Genomic DNA, 16,148 nt, shown 5'->3' on the forward strand with positions numbered 1-16,148 from the left:
TATTGATGACATCGCAGCCCAAAACTCCTGATGATAGCTCCCAGCGGCTTTACATAGATGTTAAATAGCATGGGAGAGAGGATAGAACCCTGTGGCACTCCGCATGTGAGGGGCCAAGGGTCTGAAACCTCATCTCCCAATGCTACCTGTTGATGCCTGTCAGAGAGAAAGGAACGGAACCACTGCAAAACAGTGCCTCCTATTCCCAATCCTTCCAGGCGATCCAACAAGATACCGTGGTCGACGGTATCAAAAGCCGCCGAGAGATCCAGGAGAACAAGAAAGGTGGATTCTCCCCCGTCTAATGCCCTCCTCATATCATCCACCAGAGCGACCAAGGCTGTTTCAGTACTATGTCCAGTCCTGAAACCCGATTGGTATGGATCCAAATAATCCGTTTCATCCAAGTGTGCTGCCAACTGGCCAGCCACCACTCGCTCAATGATCTTCCCCAAAAATGGCAGATTTGAAACGGGGCAAAAGTTGTTCAAGACTTTGGGATCCAAGGAGGCCTTTTTCAAAATAGGTTTTATAATTGCCTCCTTGAGGGCTGGTGGCAAAACACCCTCCTTCAAGGATGCATTTACCACCGCCCTGATCCCTTCGCCTAATTTCTCCCTACATTTCATAAGAAACCATGATGGGCAAGGATCAATCAGACAGGTGGTAGGCTTTACCGTTGAAAGTTAGAAAGGTCTCCATGGCAGCATTGACATATAGTAGACGCCAGGATGTTTGTAAGCTTCTTACCTCCTAGATTGCCTTGACCATGCAGAAGCTCTTCAGATCAATCCCATACATTCTTGCTGAGCAATAAACTGCACCCTGGATTAACCCTCGGTCCAATTTATCAGAATCTTTGATGGTTATGGCATCAACACGCAAAAGCATTTTCAGAAGTCACATGACTGCTGTGCCACATGGAAAGCTCTGTGCAGATGACCTATTCAGCCAGCATTCTCTGCATGCCAGCTGGATTGCTTAAACTGGTTTTTACTCTGGGCAACAGTTCCAGCTTTAGAGGTTGCACGTTGCAGTTTATCCAGTTATCATCATGGAGCATACACTGGTGGATTCTGGCTCACACAAAAATTATTTCACCTTTACAATTCATCAGAAATACAAACTGTTTTGGAGGTTGCATTAAGATTTCTCCAGCTGTTGAGATGGACCCAAGGATTGCAACAGAGCCATGCACACAGTCTCCAGCCACATTTTTCTGTGCACTCCAGCAATGCTGAGCAGATGACTGGTTCAGATGGTGTTTTGGCCCAGTGTTTTGCTTCCTTTTCCTTCACTGAATGAATAATAGAAGGAAAAATAGCCAGAGGATGTACAGGACAATCCAGGTGAGACTACCACCTGGACCTCTCTAACACAACACAAAGCAAAAATAATTATCCATTTTTGGTAAAGGAGACCTTGGAACAACAGAAGTGATGTGTTGATTAGACACTGAGATGAAACAATCCACAAAAACAAAAACAATCCATATTTGCTCTGGATTGGTTTTAAATAAGCCCCATTGAACCCTATAAGAAATTAAATTGGAGTAGGGCATTTGTGCTTCTTGTAGCTTAAGATAACCACATTTCTGCATACTATTCTCATAGTGTGATTTTATCCAGTGGACATTTCAGTTCTGCTGAGCTCCGTAGGAGAGGAGCTCCACAAATGTCACTAGGCTGTTCACATTTTGTCCAAATCATTTATTGTTCTAGATAAGTCTTTGCTATGCTGTGTATCAATTTCAGCCTCTAGTTTGAATGAATGAGTTGTGGTCCAGTCTACAATATGTCATAACAAAATAATTATTTCCAGAAAGCATAAAAAACATAATACAAGGGAAGTAGGGTCACACACACATGCACACAGTTATTATAAAAATAGCTGATCACATGCACAGCTAAAATTCTTTATCGTATCTTTGCAGCCACAAAGGGGGAAACGTTGGAATCTTTTCCAGAACATCATTACCTCAGCAGGCTAATAATAGTTAAAAAACGTTGTTGTTGGTTGGACCTTTCCAAAGGGGGAAAAAGCTATTTAGATCTTAATATTGAGAAACTGCAACAGATATGTGGTCCACAACCCTTCACCATAAATGCAATCACTTATGTTATATGGGAGTTGTTTAATTATTCACAGTAATGTTCCTTATCATCTTTGGCTAGCTGTGCTTGCCTTAGGGTTGAACAGCAGTAGTTGTTGAACTAATATCAGCAAAAACACTACCTTTAAGGTAACTGCAAATATTAAAATGATTTGAATCATTTTGAACTGATGTATCTTAAAGTGTGTCTCTCCTATTTCTGGAAAGGAAAGGGAGGAAGTTGTATCTCTTTAATTAGATTTAAACATTGGTAAGGAGGATAAGTAACAGAATCCCAGGAAATGAAACGATCGTGTTATTTTTAGTTGCACTAAAGTGTACTTGGGCAACAAAATGTTTTTCTGTTAAGAAAACAGGACAGAGGTAAGAGAGTCATGGGAACTGGTGAAGAAAGCAACAAAAAGCATTCAAACCCAACACAGATGTAGTAAAGATTTTCCAGATGTGGAATTCTTTCTTGGGATCAAGACAGCTAGCTTGGCTTACTTAAACGGTAACATTTAACTTTGACCAATGAAATAAAATAAAATAAATACTTTCACAGATTTTGAATCTATCTAAGTGTAATTGACTCTGTTAAGGTTTTATATTCCAGCTTGCTTTATGAAAACAACCCTGCCATCTCATCCCCGTGATTTCCTTTGTGTGGTATTAGTTGCCTCATTAGAAATAACACTGCAGTATACTGGAAAATCTACTCCATTTCACAACTTTCTGAAAGTGAATACATGACTCAAGTGTTCTATGCTCTTCCACCCCACAAAGAGGATCAACGGGCTAGTTGGGTATATCAACCAGCTCTTAGTCTAAAGGATGGTTGTGGAGCTGCATGCAGCCATTGGTCTAATTACATGTGGGTGAGAGGAGCCCAGAGGGAGAGAAGGAAGGCTAGAGGGGGGAAATGGGGGATAAAGCCAAAAAAGATGGAGAAATGGAAGGAGGATGAGGGGACAGCCCTCTGGAAGTGATAAATTCAGACTTCTGGAAAGAGTGACCTATACTTTCCACTCACCTGCACTCCAGTTTGCTGGGCTGGGACGATGAAGGGGAAAGAGAAAAAATGGGGTGGCCCCACTTTTGGCTTTCTCCACCATCACATAGCATCCTTCAACAGATTATCTCTCACGCAATATGGCGCTCCACAGAAGAAAGGTTTGCCATCCCTGATCTAAAGAGATTGGCATGGTACTATAGCAGCTAAGACAATGAGCTGAAAGCTGTGAATCATTGGGTTGTATCCAGCACTGCCCTTGCACTAGCGTAACACTTCTAACCATACAATGGAATGTCTCCTTTCTCTCTATCCCCTCCCCCCCCGGAGCCCTTGATGCACGCTCAAAAATATGTCCCAGAAGGTTGGAAGACCTTCTGGAGATTTTTGGTGTGTGAGGGAGGCTGCAGGAGGGAGAAGAGGAACTTCTATTGGATGACTGGAGGTCCGCTTGGGCAGTATTGAATACAACCCAATTACAATATATCCTGCCTTTCTTCCAGGGAGGACAAGGTAGCGTACATAGTTTCTTCCCTCTTTGATCCTCACAGCAATCCTACGAGGCAGGTTAGGCGGAAAGGTAGTGAATGGCACAAAGTCACCCAATGAGCTTCATGGCTGACTGGGGATTTGAATCACAGTCTCTCAAGAACTGTTTAAATACTCTGACACAAATTCAAATTCTACCACAGCCATAAACCTATTGGGCAGCCACTATTTGCCCGCCTCACCTTCCCCAACTAATATATGGGGATAATAATGCTACTGGCTCACCTTACAGAATTGTTGTGAGGATTACCAAGATAATGTATGTGAATTTGGCATGATTTCATGAATTCTAGAGCACTTCCAATTTTGAAGTCACTTTCATATTTGTCACATTTATCACATCTTGTTGTTCTATTAACAGAGTGGTTTACCGGGCCCAATTCAAGGTGTTGGTATTGACCTTTAAAACCCTATATGGTTTCGGCCTGGTTTATCTAAAGGACCGCCTCCGGTATCACCAATTGAGCCGCCTTACAAGATCAGCCACGCAGGATCTCCTCTCGGTCCCACCGGCCAAAACAGCTCGGCTGGTGCGGACCAGAGAGAGGGCGTTCTCAGTAGTGGCTCCCACCCTCTGGAATTCCCTCCCCTTCGATCTTCGACATGCCTCCTCCCTGATGAGTTTTCGACGAGCGTCCTGGCTCTTCAGGCAGGCCTACAGGAACTTTGAGCTAGATTAGTTTGTAATGTTTTAACTGATGTTTTGATGTTAGTTTTAATTGATGAATATGGTTGTATTTATTGTATTGTACATTGTACTTGTTGCTGCTGTAAGTCGCCTAGAGTGTCCAAAAATTGGACAGATAGGCGACTAACAAATTAAAGTTTTATTATTATTATTATTATTATTATTATTATTATTATTATTATTATTATTGTTATAAGATTGAAGGTATTCCTCCTAAGTGGATTACTGGACTTGAGATAAGAAGAAATGTTGATTTAGGACAAGGAAAACTTTTGAAAAGGGGTAGGATTTCTAATAGGGATGGGCAAAAATTTCAATTTCAATTTCTCATTTTTCCAATCTTAAATTCAGTACTCCTCATTTCCACATCAGTTTGCAATGCTTTTTAAAAACTAAATCCTCATGCAAAATTAACTAGCATTTTTGTGTTAATTTTCTGTAATATACACATTTTATATGCAATTTTGCCTAATATACACAATTTTGCATATAATTTCCCTTAATATAATACATTTTTGTATGTCATTTTCACTAATATATGCATTTTAACATACTTTAAACTAGTTATATGCATTTTTGTACACGTGGCTGGAAAACTACATTGCAAAATTCAGAGAAGTGCAAATTTTGAAGGATGCCTATGCTTTGGTTCTGGCATTGTTTCAAAAAGTGCAATTTAACTAAGTTCACCTTTAAATGTGAACTGAGTTGAATTTCTTCCCCATCACTAATGGCTAAACTAGCTTCTAATCCCGGCTCCCCCCCCCCGCTTTAAATCTGGAGTTCATTAGCATCCAGGATTATTTCCTTCCAATTTGATTGACATGCCATTTTTTTGAGAAATCATTCACCTTTCCAGTGCTCCAGTCTCAGCTTCCAAATGCACATTTTTCTGGCATCTCTGACACACTCCAATAGCTCTGATTCTCAGCTAGTAGTTCCCATTGACATTTACTACCCAGAGTTATAAAACAACAACAAAGAAAAACTCCAAGTAAGTGAAAGAGACAATTCTGCCAAGCAGGTATTTCAGGGAAAACCTTGCACTGTTAAACATTCACTCATGAGGCCAGGCACTGCTGAAATGAGAACACATCCAGGAAGTTGAGAAAAGCTTTTAACAAGAGAGAGAGAGAGAGAGAGAGAGAGAGAGAGAGAGAGAGAGAGAGAGAGAATCCCTCTTACTCAATACATGAGCATTTTACACTGGGTGAGGGGCTCATGAATATGGGCATGTATATACCTTAGATGCTTCCAGACTTTTTAGAGGCCTCCTCTCAATCTATTTAACAGGATCCATATCCTCTTCACCTCCCTTTTTAAGAATTCTTACTGACATTGAGTCCATCTAGTTCAGTATTGACTTCACCCTGGAATTGGGAACCACTTTTCTGATGAGAGCTGTATCCTCTCATGCGTAATCCTTTTGGGGGGGGCAGTGTCACATGTTAGCAATGGATGAGGCCAAATGTGGAGAGTGCACCTTTTTTTTCTCTGCCAATCCCTTTCCTCCATTTGTTCCCTCCTTGCCACCTGCATGAAATTAGGTCAACGGCCATAGTTTGCCCACCTATGGTCTATATTATTATTATTATTATTATTATTATTATTATTATTACTGGCATTTGTTAGTCGCTTTTTTTCAACAGTAGAACTGCCTGTGCTATCCAACATTTCAGACAGAAGTCTTTTCACAGCCCTTGGTATCTCTTGCATGCAAAGCATGCATTCTCCCACTAACCTATGGCTGACAGTAGGCAAGGCACCCTATGCAACTGTCACAACATGAATGTACACAACATCTTTTAATCAAATCAGGTCTTATGTAAACCCCAAAAGGATTTGTGGTTACAAGTGTATTCCCAAAGCATTCCCCCACATCACTCTGGACCAGAGGGCATATAAATATTTCCTTACTGCCCAGGGCCCATAACTCAGAAAAACCATTTGCCTCACCACTTGGACCAGGAGCCACATACATATTTCTGGCCAAAAGGGCAATAATTTGGCAAGCAGCCTTCCGAAAGCTAGGCTCTGGGCAGTAAGGAACTGTATTCTTCTTGTCATGATTAATGTTTTAGCACTGCATGACAAGAAGGACATAGGCTCTTTTGAAGAAAACAAAGAGGATGAAAGTATTTTGAACACAGATATATGCCCTGGAGGACCATCTGGATTTGATGGACAAAAGTAGTAAAGAATATTCCCAGGCCAACAATGACCACCAGGCACAATTCACAGTAATGAGTGTGCATGAATACAAGCCTGCTTCTGTTCTGTGTACAGCACTCAAACAGAAAATTTCGAAGTCAAGACAGTATGGTACATCAAAGATAGAGCTCTTGGGAGCAGTTACTGCCTTCTTTATGTTGTACAAACTTTGTTTGACTGCTGGGAGAACTCATGGCACAGGAAAAGGAGGATGGCACAACTGATGGTAGTGAAGTAGAATCTTCCATCTCTCAACTTGATCTGTAAATGCAGTTATGAAGGACACCTTTCCAAATAGATTCATCCTGCAGACGATATGCTGATTTATGTATTAAATCCTTTAAAACAAATGTTACATTTGTTTGTTCTAGTTTGCTAGAAAGTCCTTCCCAAAGATAAAGAGAAAAATAATCAAAATTAGTCAGAGAAAGGAAACACACAGTCCCTGGGTTGTGTGAACTACCTAGAATATTTCTTCATTGCCTACCACTTCCTGTTAGAGTTCTGATTTTTGTTAAAAAAAGAAAGTTATATTTTTAATCCACATGATGCACTGAAACTTGAAAAATATGATGGTCACTTGCTATTCAAGTGCTGAAAGCAAGATGGAATTATATTGTGTGACATAAAAAACACCAATGGGATGTCTCCATGTCCTGCTCAGATTATGGTACAGGATACCCTCCTCTTCCATAGTGAGTGCACAGCTGAGGAGGCATAATGGTTTTCAATGCATAAATGCTAGGGGCATGCACTGGCCACAAGACTGCATCTGTAGCTTTGGAAAGCAGCCCAAAGTGTATCAGAGCTACTATATGTCTTTCCAATTTGACTCATCATCCAGGACCAAACCACAGCTATTAAAAATGAAGATGTCTCTCTCTCCCCCAACCCCAATTCCCAATAATGGAGATTCTAAAAATGACTGTAGACTATGCACATGCGCGCACACACACACGCACACACAAGTTGTTTGGGCCTCACTCACTCATCTACATTCTTAATATACTTCTGCTCCGAAGCTCTGCTCATGTCCGGAGTTTGATTCCAATGGAAGGAGCAAGTTGAATCTCCAGTAAAAGGGGTTGAGGTCCACTCAGCCTTTCATCCATCCATGGTTGGTAAAATGAGTACCCGGCATATGCTGGGGGGTAAAGAAAGGCTGGGGCGGAACTGGCAATCCCACCCCATATATACGGTCTGCCTAGTAAATGTCGCAAGACGTCACCCTAAGAGTCGGAAACGACTCGCACTATAAGTGCGGGGACGGACACCTTTCCTTTTTTTTTATAGATAGCAATCTAAAATCTGGTACTCCGATAACTAAAAAAGCCTAAAACTGGTATTGTCTCATTTCTCACTCGAAACTCACTCCTTGATCTCTCAGCTGCTTTTGATACCATCGACCATGGTATCCTTCTGGGAAGACTCACGGAGTTGGGAGTTGGGGGTACTGCTTGGCAGTGGCTCCGCTCCTACTTGGTGGGTCGCCACCAGAAGGTAGTGCTTGGGGAACATTGCTCGATGCCCTGGACTCTCCATTGTGGAGTCCCGCAGGGATCGGTACTGTCCCCCATGCTTTTCAACATCTACATGCAGCCGCTGGGTGCGGTCATCAGGAGTTTTGGGGTGCGTTGCCATCAGTACGCTGATGACACGCAGCTCTATTTCTCCTTTTCATCCTCTTCAGGTGAGGCTGTTAACGTGCTAAACTGCTGTCTGGCCACGATAATGGACTGGATGGGAGCTAACAGACTGAAGCTCAATCCAGACAAGACTGAGACGCTGTTGGTGAGTGCCTTCTCTGCCCAGATGGAGGATGTTCATCCTGTTCTTGATGGGGTTACACTCCCCTTGAAGGAACAGGTGCGTAGCTTGGGGGTTCTTTTTGATCCTTCCTTGTCACTTGAGGCCCAGGTGGCCTCGGTGGCACGGAATGCTTTCTACCATCTTCGCCTGGTAGCCCAGCTATGTCCCTATCTGGACAGTGATGACCTCACCTCAGTTGTTCATGCTCTGGTAACTTCTAGACTGGACTACTGCAATGCGCTCTACGTTGGGCTGCCCTTGAAGACTGTTCGGAAACTACAACTAGTCCAGAATGCAGCGGCCAGATTGCTGACGCGGACCAGAAGGTCCGCTCATATAACACCTGTTCTGGCCCGTCTGCACTGGCTTCCTATTTGTTTCCGGGCTAGATTCAAAGTTCTGTTTTTGACCTATAAAGCCCTACACGGCATGGGACCGCAATACCTGGTGGACCGCCTCTCCCAATATGAACCTACCCGGACACTGCGCTCAACATCTAAGGCCCTCCTCCGAGTGCCATCCCATCGAGAAGCTCGGAGGGTGGTGACTAGAACCAGGGCCTTTTCTGTGGTGGCCCCCGAACTGTGGAACAGCGTCCCCGATGAGGTGCGCCTGGCGCCGACGCTACTATCTTTTCGGCGCCAGGTGAAAACCTTTTTATACTCCCAGGCATTTTAAAGTGTGTTTTAATAGCATTTTCATCATTATTTGTATTTTGGATGTTGTTTGGTTCTTTTATTGTTTGTTTGTTTTGTTTTCTTGATTTATTGTATTTATTGTATTTATACATTGCTTGTTTTTTTATCTTTTTGTACACCGCCCAGAGAGCCTTTGGGCTTAGGGCGGTATATAAATTAAATAAAATAAATAAAATAAAAACAAATATATGAAATCTTTCTCCAGCAGAAAGCAGTCCTCCAGAACGCATGCTAGGAACTGTCTACCTGTCTGGACTCCTTTAAAAAACATATAGCATATGCTGCATATAAAATACGACAGCATGCATTATAGCTTCTGTATATTTACATTCCCCCTAAGTCTTCATGCAACTGCAGACACAGCCATTGTAGATCAACCTATGTGAAGTGTTTAGAAGGTCTGGGCCAACAGCCAGATAAGAAAGCTTCTCTATTGTCTATCCATACTGCACCTCTAGACATGTACTGTATGTGAATAAGCACTGCTTTTTTGGGGGGGGGGAAGTGTTAATTATTTTGACATATCAATATCAGAGAGAAACATTGGATTGTTTTGTCATAATACTGTTCTGTGGGCATGTTTGCCCCTACAGAGGCATGCAGCCACTGCAAGATGCAGATATACCTGCCCAATCTTCAGACAGAAGGATGCTGTTAAGGTCGCCACAAAACAGAGGAGTGCTACAAAACAGAGGACACTTATTGCATCTGTGCTTAGGTTGTGGAACTCCTCACCTACTAATATTGAGGAAGCACAATCAGTACTTTGTTTCAAATGCCTGCTGAATACCTTTCTGTTTACACAGGCCTTTTCTGATGGATATCCCAATCTGTTGGTTATGGTGTATCACTGTCCTAATGTTGACTAAGTATTTTGATGTGGTTTTATGGATGTGTTAGGTTCACTGACTAGATGCTTTGTTTACTGTGTGGCATATAAGTCAAATAAATAAATCAGCAAAAGGTCAACAGAATGCCTGCAGGTGTATGTATAACTTAGTAAAAGTCTTTTCAAAGTGCCATATAAACATGACTTTTTCGTTACACATAAAAGGCAATACTTTGTCAAGGCTTTGGGAAGAAGGCATTTGTCATGCAGCTACATATGCATATGCATAAAACCAAACCAAATGGCAACATTTCTGTTCCTCCACCCTGCTTCATTAGTAGGTTCTTCTAGACCTTCCCTATTGATCATTTAACAAATTTGTATCCCACTTCTTTTCCAAAGAACACAGGGCAGCATACCTTGGTCTATCCCACTTTATTCTTCCAAGAGTACGAGATGAGTGAAGCTGAGAGTTAATGATTTGATTTGAGCAAGGGTGGGGAATCTGTGGTCCTCCAGTCCAGATGTTGTTGGATTGCAAATCTCATCAGTCAACATGGCCAATGGTCAGAGGTCATGGGAGTTGTAGCCCACCAGCTTCTGGACTCCTGAAGGGCCACCACAGGTTAGCCACCCTTGGCCTTCTAATAAGCTTCATTCCTGGTTTCTCTGGTCCATGACCTTTGCATGTACATTTAGCAGCATGGGTGCTGATACTTCTGTGGTTGCTCTAAGTATGAGAAAGGAGCTCTTGATGCCTTGTTTACAGAGATGCAGCTAGGTAATTTTATTAGTCCTGGGTGGGATGAGGGGTTGACTGTCACCTGCATTACTATATTAGTTCAGTTGTGAACCACACAATTAACATTTCTCTTCTCCCCCTTCCCATACGCGAGGCTACAATGTAGTGTGACTACACTGACCAGCATTAGTTCCAGTGGCCCCTGGCATGCCCATGCCAGCCAAGGTGCTGATGCAGATCCTACTTGCCATTGTCCTCATCATCTGCTGCTCATTGGTCCTTCCTCAGCCTAAGCAAAACCCACTTAGTCCCTAGGCCCACTTTCTTTGTGAAGCAGGAAGGCACAGAGAGACAGCAAATCTGCCTACACTAGGGGACCTCTGGGCTGTTAACCCTACGTAGCTCATGCTGGATCTCTTTGAAAGCACCCTCCAATGAGTAGGCTCACTGAAGGATGTGCCAGTGAGATAAAGGAGGGGACAGCAAATGAATTAATTTTTCAGTCCTGCCAAATCTGGATCGTTGATACATAATACACATCTGGTATGTTTTTTGCCTAACAGACATCTGGAAAGGCATTTACAGGATTCACTAAAGGGCTAAAGCAAGGAATTCACTGAGAGACAGAACCCATATAACTTTCTATTTTTTCTCTGTGACAGAGAAGTCTGTCACACTCCCTAATATGAAATGTTAACCAGGCACTATGGCCGTCATTGCCCTTTCTCCCAGCACATAAATGCCAATGGAACAACCAAATGCGATAATATGTCCATTAAAATTTATTGTTTGGCAATCACCCACGCAATTCAAGAAGCAGTGCTGGGACTGGTTTTGCACTTGACAGAGAAACGCAAATGCTGTCCAGGCTAGCAGGTTTATCACCATATAGCCTGAAGCCAAATATCTAGGTGCCAGTTCACATAAGAGTACTGAAACTATGAGAAGTGAACAAGAATGAAATTTTGTAAGGAAACACATATACATTTTGGGACTTATGCAGACATACAATACACAAAGTACTCTGAAAAACAACAAGGTGTGATTGCATTGCTTATACATTTGTATTCCATTGAAGCATTTTGCAGATGTTAACCCCCTATTCATGGATCTGTAGCATGTGGAGGGAGAGCAGGACTGTGGCTCCAGGCCCCACCCCTGATGTAATGCAGCAGAAGCATGTGATGGGGGCTAACACTGCTCCTTCCCATCCCTGTTCCAGTGAAAGCAATGCTATCACTGCTGGGAGGGTGCCACTGCTGTTCTGCCCCCTTATGCAGTGCTGCTGATATAATGTGGCCCCATATCCAACATCTGCACATTCATCACAGATGCCTTCAAAGGGTAATCCTGAATTAGGTTGTGTACACATGACATTTTATTCTACAATCAATGGAGATAGCACACTTGTTTTTTCCACATAGTCAATATACAATCTAGATCTACTGGATATTTTTTTGCCCCTGGAAAGTGCTTCTTGAGAGACTGGTTTCATTCCAAATATAAAAGTTCACTGCAGATTGATTCTGCATTACTCCACAGTGTGTCCATTTGAAAACAGATCCAGGCAATGGGGCTGTATCCACACCTGTCCAATAACACTGTGGGTGGGTGTATACCAAGATCATGATCACCACTTCCTTTTCCCATCTTCATTCACCCAGGGTACGTTCAGGGAGGAAAAAGCATGGATAACCTAAGAGGAAGGTTTTCAAATGGGTATCAAGTAACCCCGTGCGCCCTTTTGGACAGCAGTATCTAGAATCAATCTATATTGAAAGCAGCTTGTTGAGGGCAAGCATGAATGATTCTGGATGAAAAAAACCTACATTTTTGTGCTTCAAACAGGTTAGTGTGTATGTGGTTTTAATCTTAAACAATGCTAGGCTGCCTTTTTGCACCAAGTCCTGTCAATGTGGCATACAAATACAACCCACAACTAGAGATGGGGAGAAATTCAATTTCGTTCATATTTAAAGGCAAACTTACTGAATTCACACTTTTTGAAACAATATGCAAACCAAAACACAGCCATCCTTCAAAATTCACAATTCTCCAAATTTTGCAATGCAGTTCACCAGCAAGTATGCAAAAATGCATATACTAGGGGAAAGTGTGCATAAAATGCATAAATTAGTGAAAATAATGCATCATATTGGGGAAAACCGCTTTGCAAAAATGTGTATTTTAGGCAAAATTACATGTTACAAATGGTATATTAAGGGATGTTTGCACTAAAAATGCTGATGACTTTTCATGAGAACATAAAAAACTGATGTGGGGAACTGAACTTAAGAGTAGAAAAATAAGAAACAGAGAGAAACTGAAATTGACATATTCGCCAGTCTTTAACCACAATACCCAGTCACTGGGCTTGTATTTTCATATACCTATTACGGTAGGCTCACGGGGCTGTATCTAGTATTAGTCCTGCTCAAAGTGTTTTTATATGCCTTCAAGTTGATTACAACTTATGGTGACCATATGAATCAGTGACCTCCAATAGCATCTGTTATAAACCACCCGGTTCAGATCTTGTAAGTTCAGGTCTGTGGCTTCCTTTATGGAATCGATCCATCTCTTGTTTGGTCTTCCTCTTTTTCTATTCCTTTCTGTTTTTCCCAGCATTATTGTCTTTTCTAGTGAATCATGTCTTCTCATTATGTGTCCAAGGTATGATAACCTCAGTTTCATCATTTTAGCTTCTAATGATAGTTCTGGTTTAATTTGTTCTAACACTCAATTATTTGTCTTTTTCGGGATCCATGGTAATCTGCAAAGCTGTCCTCCAACACTACATTTCAAATGAGTTGATTTTTTTCTTATCCACTTTTTTCACTGTCCAACTTTCACATTCATACATGGAGATCAAGAATACCATGGTCTGAATAGTATTTATTTATTTATTTATTATTTGATTTATATCCCGCCCTTCCCCCCAGCAGGAGCCCAGGGCGGCATAGATGCCATATTGATGCATCCCTAACCGCAACATTAACAATACATTATTAAATAGAACTTTTAAAATTCAACAAACAAGCAAACATTTTAAAATATACTACAGCTAGCCAAATATAATTATCACAAGCCAGATCAGTAAAACAATAAATTAGCAACATATCCAATAAAATCAAACCATATCCAAAAAAAACCTGTCTGTCTGCCCCAGTTCTTCTACATCCATATTCTGGGCTGGGGTGAAGGTAAATGGGGAAGAATTGAGATAGACTGAGGACTTCATTTTTTCTCTCTCTCTCAAGATGTGTACGTTTGTGCTTAACTCTTTCCGAAAGAAAGGGAAATTTTCATTATCCTAATGCTCCTGCATTTCCCCCACTTCTCTGTCTGCTTGTGACAGAAGGTGACTTCTCTAAAGGGTAAATCAGCCCTCTGGTATTATCTAACAATGCTATGGGTGCAGAACACTTTAGATGCTTGTGAACTTTAAATCCCAAACCCAACTGGAAGAATTAAAGAAGGCAGAAAAGTCAACCAAAATACTTCGTAAAAGCTATTAGAGCCTTTAATGATCTCTTACTAGTGTTCCAGTTACATCAGAGTTTAAACATTCTTTCTGGCTCGACAGATAAAAAAAAAGTATCTTGTTTACTGACAGAAGAACATGTTGCTAGTGCCTTTTAAAAGGTTTTCCTGCTGAGAGCTCACACACTGAGTCCTGACCCATCTTGTCATCACTCAGTCACTTTATAGTCTTCAGTTCCTCTCGCCATGTGGTGGCACAGTGGTGGCACAGTGAGGCTCATACGCTGCCTGATGCTGTGATTAGAGACTGGAAGAAGCTTCCTACAGCTAAGGACCCCTTTTTAATTGTCTCTGTATTTTTCTACTTACAGATCAAAGGTGCCACAGAAAAAGACCAGTTCAAGATGTAAATGTCTACTGAGAGCCGGCATGGAGCAACAGATGGACTTGGGGTGGGGGAAGCCTGAGTTTGAATCCACATTCAGTCATGAAGCTCATAGGGTGGTCTTGTGGAAGCCACTGTCTATCAGACTAACCTACATCACAGAGTTCCCATGATAATAAAATGTACACTGCCCTTAGCTCCTTGGAAGGAAAGGCAGGAAGCTACTATTGTGATATGCCAGCATGTTATCAAAATATTTTTTGCAAAGAAAATTTTTAACATTGTATAGAGTCATCTCTCTTCATGGATAGCATATAGTGAACAACGTACCCATCAAAACAAGTCAAAGCAGACATGACCTACTCTTATCATATGTGTACCTACAGACTGGGCACTTCCAGACTGGTCCTGTTTTTGGGTGGGATTCAGCAAATTCAGGATGTTCAATTAAAGCTGATTGGCTGCTCGTGCACAACAAACCTGCCCCCCCCTCAGACTTTTTGCAATATGGAGAGTGATGGGGAAATGCATTAGAAAGTGTGCGACAACAGTTGCTTAATGCAATGTCACATAACCTCCCTGCAAACAAATCAGAATAAATTTCTCCTCTGGACAAAAGCACCAAAGTCCCAAGCTACCAACCAACCAAAAGACTGTCCAATAAGAAAGCAAGATCCCAGTATAATATATTAAATTTTGTTTTTCATCACCAAGAGCGGTAACCATATTGCCTCATGCAGAATTCATCATATCAGTTTAACAGGGCTGTTCACTCTGCAATATTTTCATAAAACAGTACTTTTTCCTGGCATGGAATGACAATGAAGGCAACATAGAATCATAGAATAGTAGAGTTGGAAGCGGCCTGTAGAGTTGGAAGCGGCCTGTAAGGCGATCTAGTCCAACCTCCTGCTCAATGCAGGAATCCAAATTAAAGCATACTCGATAGGTGCTTGTCCAGCTGCCCCTTGAATGCCTCCAGTGTTGGAGAGCCCACCACCTCCTTAAGTAATTGGTTCCACTGTTGTACTGCTCTAACAGTTAGGACATTTTTCCTCATGATCAGCTGAAATCTGGCTTCCTGTAACTTGAGCCCTTTATTCCATGTCTTGCACTCTGGGATGACAGCAGTTATACAACTATTGGAATTTATACAGCTATTTCATAAACTGATCATTTGCACCTTTTGCTGAAATTGCAGCTGAAGACTGTCTCTTTAGCTAACATGCAATATTATGCAATATGCAAGCTAACATTCTACAAAAATAATCTAAGAGGGAGAGAAAAGTAACAAAACAAACAAGCAAGCAAACAGGTGCACAGCCATTTACTCACCAGCCTTCTCCTTTTCTGTAATAACTGGCACAGCCTGAAAAAGACAAAAAGGTTGTTATATTTTCAAAAACAGAATTCAAAAATAGAGATGAATGTTAGATATAACTTCTCAGTCTCTGTCAATCTCTTTTCATATCAGGAGCTGTTAAGTGCACACACACACACACACAAAAAGCAGCTAACGCTGCAATCCAATACATGTCTACTCAGAGGTAAACTCAATTGGGTTCAATGACACTTGTTCCCAGGGAAATATGTGTTGGATTGCAGCCTAATGTATGTAATAGAAATCTATCTTAACTGTCAGGACTCACT

The 16,148-nt window shown here is 41.6% G+C and overlaps 1 protein-coding gene across 7 annotated transcripts in view; it reads right to left on the reverse strand.

Moving 5' to 3' along the window:
• DLC1 (DLC1 Rho GTPase activating protein) overlaps window positions 1–16,148 on the reverse strand; it is a 357,215-nt gene that overhangs the window by 207,344 nt on the left and 133,723 nt on the right. For all 7 annotated transcript variants that reach the window (XR_009757974.1, XM_061585377.1, XM_061585378.1 and 4 more), the window contains one exon: window positions 15,834–15,867. Coding sequence is in view for 6 of the 7 variants with exons in the window: in XM_061585377.1 (XP_061441361.1) it covers window positions 15,834–15,867 (34 nt within the window). In the remaining variant the exon portion in view is untranslated. The remainder of the gene's footprint in view (window positions 1–15,833; window positions 15,868–16,148) is intronic.

This window comes from Rhineura floridana, chromosome 9 (genome assembly GCF_030035675.1).
Source record: "Rhineura floridana isolate rRhiFlo1 chromosome 9, rRhiFlo1.hap2, whole genome shotgun sequence".
Taxonomy (NCBI): Eukaryota; Metazoa; Chordata; class Lepidosauria; order Squamata; family Rhineuridae; genus Rhineura; species Rhineura floridana.